Consider the following 8566-nt stretch of genomic DNA (forward strand, 5'->3'; position numbering starts at 1 on the left):
CAGTAAGTGTGGGTGATCTACAGACCCACAACAGCAGGTTTTACCCAAATAGGCACATAAAGGGAGAATGTTAAGAATCACAATTTCCATATGAGAAATTTCATATTTCCATATGCATTCATTTAACAGCTTTAAGACATATTTTACTGATATCTGCTATGTTAGCAAGAGTGACTGAAAGTTTTAAGAGATTTATAGAATGGTAAAAGAGACTGGAGTAATTCCTTAAGCAATATGCTTAAATTACATTGTACATGTTATTATCATCCACAGCTGATCAATTATTCATGAATGACATTTTTTCCCAGACAATTCTTTGACTGTTTCTGCTATGCCTAATGTCACTGTCTCAAATTTTTTTGCTGACCTTGTGGAGTGCAAAGAGGCACTTGCAGTAAGAGCTACATCAGAATAAGTCTACTGTTTCAGGGATAATTCTCTTTCTTTTTTGTCAATGATTTCTTAAGAATGTCCTAGGCAAAGAGCTGGAACATGTGAGAAAGAACAGGTTGATTGAGGATAAACAGCAGCCTAGGCAGCAAAGAGATGTAAGGGGGAAAGGACTCTGTACGGACCAGCTCAGGTGAATACTGGAGAAGACACAGTAGAATGACAAGAGTTGTTACTTATTGGGATAAAACTTTTGGTGAGTAATCCAGAACAGAAAGCAAGACAAAACTCCTTAGCAGAGATAATTAATTTTTAAATATAACAACATACTTAAGAAAAAGTTATCTTCCATGGAAAATTTGGAATATGCATGAATAATTTGAATTGTTGTGGTGGTTTTACCCTGGTTGGATGACAAATGCCTACTAAAGTCATTCCATCACTCCTTTCCTCAACTGGAAAACATGGAGAAAATAAAATTAAAGGTTGATGAGTTGAGATAAGGATAGGGAAAGATCACAAACTGATTACTGTCACAGGTAAAATAGATTTTACTTGGAGAAATTAACTGAATTTATTCCCAATTAAAACCAGAGCAGGATAATGAGAAGTAAAACAAATCTTAAAAACACCTTTGCCCCAGCTCAGGGAGAAGGGCAATAAGGCTCATGGACAGTTTATCACATGGTTCTGCTGCTGCTTCCTCCTCAGGGAGAGGAGTATTTTCCCTGCTCCAGTGTGGGGTCCCTCACACAGGACACAGTCCTCCACAAACTTCCCTAGTGTGAGTCTTTCCCATGGACTACAGTTTTGTATGAACTGCTCCCTTGTGGGTCCCTGGCACAGGGCGCAGTCCTTCAGGCTCAGGCTGCTCCAGCACGGGTCTCCAACCAGGCACAAGCCCAGGCAGCAAACCTGCTCCAGAGTGGGCTCCTCTCTCCATGGGTCTGCAGGTCCTGCCAGGAGTCTGCTCCAGTGTGGGCTTCCCATGGGGTCACAGCCTTCTTTTAGACATCCACCTGCTCCTGAGTGGGCCTCCTCCATGGGCTGTAGGTGGATCTCAGCTCTCCCCTGGATCTCCGTGGGCTGCACGGTGACAGCCTGGTCACCATGGTCTGCACCACAGCCTGCAGGTGGATCTTTGCTTTGGCACCTGAAGCACCTCCTCCCCTAGTTCTTCACTGACCTTGGTGTCTGGAGAATGATTTCTGTCATTTATTCTCACTCTGCACTTCTTTGGCCTCAATTACTTCTGCAAAATAACTTTATGGTCTTCTCAAATGTGTTACCACAGAGGTTTTACTATCATTCCTGATTGGCTCAGCCTTCAGCAGCAGCAGCAGATCCATCTTGGAGCTAGCTGGCAGTGGCTTTGTCGATATCAGGGAAGCTTCTGGCAGGTTCTTAGTGAAGTCACCCCTATAGGCCCCCCACAGGCCCCCACTACCAAAACCTTGTCATGCTAACCCAATACAATTATTGAACTGGGGAAAATGTTACATTTTAAAAGTGTCAGTTGAAGGTGATTTTTTACAATGTTTATTTCTTACTAATTTGATTAGAAAAGTTCTCGTTTACTTCTGAATATCCCTCAAGCAGAGACTAGTTAGCAGCACTACCTAGCCCAAAACTAAAAATGCTGTAGCCATTATAACCCATACCCAATATCAATGTGCCAAATAACCCAGCTATTACTCCTTAGTAGGATCAACAATTTTCCCCATGAAAAGTGTGGTGCCAGTTTGTTTGTTGGAGATCAAAATAAGGAAGGGCCTGTTGAATTTGATGGTATAAGAAGCAGAGGAAATTCTGGTAAAGATTATGGCAGTGGCTCCTGCAGCTTCAGCTCCAGCCTCATCAACTTCCAGCAAGGCCTTGTGAATTGCCTGCACAGAATAGGAGAAAATACTGTGGCTTATATATGGGACAGGAAGCAGAAATAAAGTAAATTATCTTCTTATGGAACATTTAAGAGAAGAAAGGAGTAATAAATCCAGTGGATGAAACTTTATTGTATGATAAATCTCCAACAGTTTGAAACAGGAATATTTCATATGTCAGGACTGAGCAAGGAGGGCCAAAAATCAGCATATGGACACACTGAAATGCATTCTCACCAGTGCTGAGTAGAGTGGGATAAAAATACCCCATGAACAAGCTAGTTTATTTTCTTAATGGTTTGGACTTCCACTAGCAACACTTTCTCTTATTTCAAGGTTAACTAAAACCTGCTATTTAAATGCTAATATGGGGCAGTATTTGGCATCTTTAGCATTAAATCACAGCTCAAATTGACATAGTCAAATTCTGCTACTGCAAACTGGTGATTTCCTGAAAACTTTGGGAATATTAAAAATTGAGACATTAATCAACACAAATATCATAATGAGCTCGTCATTTGTAGTTTACAAATGACACAACTTCATGTAACCTATTATATTCCAGTTCAAAGAACTTATTTAAGTTGTTGCCCAATTTCTCTGTGTATTTAATATCCAGCTTTTTAATAACAGCATTAAAGTAGTACAAAAGTGAGCCAGCAGATTATTTCTGTAAAAAAACACAATTACTGAGCTAGCCCCTACATGTCACTGTGAGTTTTACTTACAACTTCAGTAATATAAAGAGGGAAAGAAAGTCTTTAAAAATCCCAGACACAACTGATCAAAACAACCAACCACCAGCTCTGTCTACTTACTTGTGAAACCTGGAGATTGTGGTTGCCACTAATTCCAGACAGATCAGCACTACCTGAGAACACTTCAGTAATGCCCATTTGCTCAAATAGGGTTTTAACATCATAAGACCCACTAATAGAAAACTTTGGTAACTGCAGATTTAATCTCCTGTTGATCAAAGAAAACAAAAGAGCAGTGAGCCCTTGCAGCCTCCAGGGTGGATAGTATGCAACTCAGCAACACTTGAAAGCATTCTTTTGATTGCAAATTTGTTTGATGGTAGTCTTTGTATTCCTTGAGCAATATTGGCATCCTGAGAGACACACCACCTTCTTGTATTTACATTCTCTACTTGATTTTGGGAAAAGAAACAAATTTGTTCATTGTTGCTCTTTCATCCCAGTGCCATATGTGCAGCTAGTAGAGTTTTTTGGCTAAAGGGTTAGAGAGTCAGAAGACAGTGGTCTGCTGGACAGTGGAAAGCCTAAAGTAAGGGAAAAGGAGGACAAAATCTAAGACATGGTGAAGGAAATGAATAGTGTTAACACCATGAAAGAAGAGGTAAGGAGTCAAAAAGTAGCCAAGCAAGTTTTGAGGCAGCTGTTACAATGCTGTGATCCCTTCTATCAGGTCACAGAGCCTGCAGTTTCTCAATGATTGTGCTCTGCTCTGACTCATTTGGGGAATTGCTTAAAACTTCCCTTTATGAAATCAGGACATTATGTCCAGAGGGAAGTGATCTGAAATTGGTATTTTCCCTTGAAAAGAGGCATGAGTGCTCATATATAGCAATCCATATACTTGAAGTTACCTGGTCATAAGTTTGCTATTCCATTTACAAACCGTTTCCTTGGAGAGAGCATCTTCCACTTGCTTCATCTTTCCATCATCAGGCAGAATAAGCAATGCTCGTGCAGTGCCCTGGTAAGGCAGCTCTACCACCACACAGGAGAGATCCTGGTCATAGTAAACATTTGAGATACCATCATGCTGCATCATGTTGACTCTAACAGATGCATTTGGGTTCACAAAAAAATCATCCTTGTATGTACGCAAAGGATCGAAAGACTTTTCCCAGGCAGCTAATGGGGAAAAAGAGATGTTGTTGCACTCAAATGTGAAGATCATGAAGAATGGCTTATCTAAATTAGACCAGCTTTAACGTAGGACACTGGAGGTATATTGATGGGAGAAGAGGCTCACTAAATCACTTCAACCTCCTCCATAATGCACAATAAAGCATTCTAGCTGTGCAGTAAGCTCATCATATTTTGTGTGTGCACGCCATGTCTTGCTGAAGAACAACCAAAGGCTGATGACCAGTTGAGAGCTCTTCTTCGACTGTAAGCCTATGTAATGCCTTTCATGCCCTTTAAAAGCAATCACTTAAGCATTCAGTCACAGGACCTTCTTATGCCTTTTCTGTTAGCATACCCTATGCAAGCTGATTGCACTCAGCCTGGTGTAGAATTAATCTTCAATTAAGGACTCCTAACATTTGAGCAAGGCTCCAGAAGCACAGGCCCTCAAGACACTATGTCCTAGATTTTCATGCAAAGCGCCTAATAGATCTACCATAAAACTGGGGACCCTGTGCAAGGATGTCAGTCTACCAAGTCTGACTGGCATGTACAGTCAGCATAGAGATCTTGGACACATCTTTAGACATTATGGTCTCAACCTGTGAGACTATGTGGATCCTTGTCTATGAAGCATCCATTAAGGTGGGACATTTCTGTCCACAGCTTTCAAGCAAATTGAGTCAAAACCAAGAAATCCATATTTCTCAACAATCAGATACTCTGCTTTTGGCCAAATCTAATCTTTACTTGAAAGGTTCTGCACAGTTTAGTTCTTTCATAAATTGTCACTCTGGTAATAAATCATCAGAAGTTCCCTAAAATTTTTATTTTATATCAAAACTATCTATTGAAATATTATGTTAAGCATCTTACCTTTAAAGTAAATATAGTTAACAAGAACCAGTACAGTACTTGGATCAAGATGACCAACTAATTCAGGAATTTTCCCCTTGGTTTTCTCCTCTACGTATTTATTGATTTGCTTTGTAGCTTCTTCTGGTTTTTGAAAATCACTGGAGAAAAAATCTGCATCATAAAATTTTTTTGTATTTTTTAAAAATGATTCCTGTGGTTCATGCCCAGTAGCTGTAAAAAGAGCATTCCCTATATTTAATGTGATATTAACATCAGCACAGTTCAGTACTGACAAAACTTTGTGAAAACTTTCATGTACATCATTTATGCGAGTCTCAGTCAGGTCATCAAAGCCCAGTCCTTCAAAAATCTGAGAGAGAGTGGTTGATTTAGCACCTACAGCCAGCATGGCAAAGGCAGTGGAGATGCTCACAGGAGAAAAGAACACATTTTTATCAGATTCTTTTGATGAAGCCTGCTTGTAAAACCTAAATACAAAATCTGCATAGTTAGAACCTTTCTTGTCACAGCTATATGTTAATAAATTTTGTCTTCCATCCTGCAGATTAGTATTGTTGACTTCATGGCAAATGTCTTCAGGGCAGCAATGGGTTACAGCACAAAGAACAGCAAGGAGTAAACACAGGCACAGGAGACACTTCATCTTCTTTTCAAATTATTCTGTCCAAAATAAACAGTCATTAAATGAACAGATGGTAATGATGTGCTTGGTAGTAAGAAATAATGAATAGTTTGTTAGCATAAATGTTGCACAGTTCAACTTTAAATATCTACATACATAGCAGGCTCGAAGTTCTCATGTGCACAATGTCAAATTTATTTAATGAATTCTAATAAGTTATAGATTAAAATATCAGGCATAAGAAATTCATAATACTCCATGCTAACTGCTCTGAGAAAGCAGTACTTTTTTTTCCAATGGCAAAGCTACAGTCCATAATAATCTTTGTTAACAATGACACTATCTTCCCAAAACACTGTCTTCTATAGGGTACATCAAAACATACAAGTTATTACAAGGTAAGACAGGGTGTGGGTTTCAAAGACATCAAATACTCCACAGCACCTGCCCAAAAGTAATTTGATATATGTAAGGAAATGTGAAGCAGCTCACTACTCACTGGGACTGAGTAAATTCCCTCACTTTCCTCAGGGCAGCAGCACATGGGAAAAAAAGCTATCATGGACTATCCTGTGCTTGTTAAATTCACACCCCTGTTTACTTCACTCATGTTACTTACTCACATGGCCAGTTGCTGGCCAAAACTGATAAGCGATGGAAGAAGGTCAACTACATGAACTTTAAAGCAAAAGCCTGGAGCATCCTGTACCATGACAGCAGTGCACAGAGAGGTGGGCACAATGACATGGGGCAAGCAGCAGGTTTGCACCAGATAATGAGGTGCACGTTTGGAATGAAGGAATCTTCCTTTTGGGGGAGCTGCAACGAGTGTTTGTAACTTCTTAAATGGTGGTTACCCATCACCATGGGTTAACCTACATGGGATGTGGGAAGGACCTGGGTCAAAGAGGGAGAGAGAAGCACTCATCCCATTTGGACATCAAAGGACATCAAAGATTAATTCCGTTGGAGATTACAAGTTTCTTCATTATGCTTGTTCTCCTAAAGCTGACGTGATATATTTCACATGAGCCACCTGCTCTCCACATGGGCTGGAACAAATCTGGTTTACTGAATTCAGTTCCCTGCAGTCCTGGGGAGGCATCTCATACAAACCCTCTTCAGAACTGTAACAAGCTGTCAATGAAAATAAGCTTTTTATCCTCACATATTCAGCATGAAATCATTTCTAGAACTTTTCCACTGTCATTAGTCCTCTTCTGGTTTCCACCCAATACAGCCTATTTATATCCTTTTCTTTCAGGAATGTATTTTCCCATGTCTGTGGTAAAGTTCTCTTGGTCCTACATTCATTCCTAGATGTGAAAGATGACTGTATATACTGTCTCAAGATTTAGAGTTTCTGACAGCAGCCCAAATTCAAGTATTCTTGGTGATTAACCCATTGTTTTATTTTTGTATTGATGGTCTTTCTTTTTTTCATAGCAAACATATAGATAGCTGTGTGTTCTCATATTTGCTAGGATTTGGGTGTAATGATTTTGCCCAACATCATTCAGGACCCACTGCAGTGACCCACAGTAACAAGTGGTAACACTAAACTTGAATTTCCTTAAAACAAAAGCTGGAGTACGGCCCTAGATGGGAATATGATTCAAATATTTGCAGATAACTTTTAAGCAGAACTCTGCTTCTTTTTCATAGCCAAAAAGGGGAAAAAAAAAAAAAGACAAAATCCAAAAAACCCTGATATACTGTGGGAAAAGGAAGAAATAATATAGTATGAAAGGTTTTTCAAAAGTATTTGATGTTAAACATGTCATAGTCTGTTTTTCTCTATTTATTTGAGACATTGGACACTCAAGTGAGAAAGAAAAAATAATTTTACTTCCTGTGTCTGTACAGAGCTTAGACTAAATTTTAAAGTATTTTTAAGAATTTCTGAAGCAGAGAGTATGGTTTGGGATTTTTTTCTGCAGAAACTTATATTAAGCATGTTTTTAACTTCTGCTATAACAGATCAGTTAAAACACTTCTCCTGGTATCATAACTCTTTACAGAAATCTAAAAGAAGTACTTCTATCAAAACCTGGAAAACACTGAATATTTGTATTAGGTTTTCCTCAAGTACTTTTCCTTTCAGAGATTAAAACAATATTAATTTCAACATTTTGAGATTAGAAAATTTCTGACACCAATATTTTTGTTAGCATTTCAAAACTGAAGAAATGGTAAATACTTTGTTAAATCTGGAAATAATTTTTATGCAAATTAGAAATTCAGAAAATAATTCTATTCCAGACCCCATCCATATTAGTTTGTCTATGGGAGGAAAAGGGGCAATTAAATTTAAATTGTGGCCTTCCACCTACCCCCTACACTCACCCCAATCCTAATTAGAAAGCCTGGTCTTAGCAATTCAGTTGTTGCTTTATAAATTAAGTCACCAGAAGAGTTTTTAAATTGGACCTGGTTGTTCAGTCACTAGTGGGATTATACTAATTTTGAGTCACTGTGAAGGCTGTTTCCCATCTGAAAGGTGATTACATCAGTATTCTCTTTTAACAAGTACTTAATAAGTCACCAGGACTTCAAAGGGTTTTTTTAGTTTGATTTCATTCTAAGCATATTCCCCAGAACAGCAGGTCCCACTGGTCCCTTGCACATCTGCTTGGTTAATATTTCATTGCAACATCCACATAGAACCAAATCACAGACAAATGAAATTAACCTAATATTAAAATTCCACTTACTGCAGAAAGCATAATCTCAATCTCTCTGAAAAAAAGGTGTGTGTAGTACTTACAAAATCAGAAGCCCCGTTGCATTCAGCTGACCCACACTGTTACTTATACTGCTTCATCATCTTCTGTTTAATTAGAGATGTTAAACATTACACAGACCTGATAAAAATTAGAGCCAACCAAAGTAAAGGAGGAAACAAAGCAAATATTGAT

General features: G+C 38.7%; 1 protein-coding gene across 1 annotated transcript; it reads right to left on the reverse strand.

Annotated features, from left to right (window-relative positions):
* Positions 1-917: 917 nt before the first annotated feature.
* Positions 918-8483, reverse strand: LOC110481168 (serine protease inhibitor A3N). The gene is made up of 5 exons (XM_021549642.3): positions 8416-8483; positions 5024-5686; positions 3880-4150; positions 3089-3236; positions 918-2276 (listed from the first exon to the last, which is right to left on the reverse strand). Exons 2-5 carry the CDS (start codon positions 5667-5669, stop codon positions 2082-2084), a joined length of 1260 nt encoding a protein of 419 aa, XP_021405317.3. The 5' UTR covers positions 5670-5686; positions 8416-8483; the 3' UTR covers positions 918-2081.
* Between the last annotated feature and the right edge of the window lie 83 nt (positions 8484-8566).

Source organism: Lonchura striata, chromosome 5 (assembly GCF_050655825.1).
Source record: "Lonchura striata isolate lonStrDom1 chromosome 5, ASM5065582v1, whole genome shotgun sequence".
Lineage (NCBI taxonomy): Eukaryota > Metazoa > Chordata > Aves > Passeriformes > Estrildidae > Lonchura > Lonchura striata.

Coding starts and splice junctions, on each gene's coding strand:
- LOC110481168 (XM_021549642.3), bottom strand. CDS start 5,669: ATGAAGTGTCTCCTGTGCCTGTGTTTACTCCTTGCTGTTCTTTGTGCT. Junction 4,151..5,023: donor TAACTATATTTACTTTAAAG/GTAAGATGCTTA, acceptor TTTCCCCATTAG/CTGCCTGGGAAAAGTCTTTC. Junction 3,237..3,879: donor AATAGCAAACTTATGACCAG/GTAACTTCAAGT, acceptor TTTGATCAACAG/GAGATTAAATCTGCAGTTAC.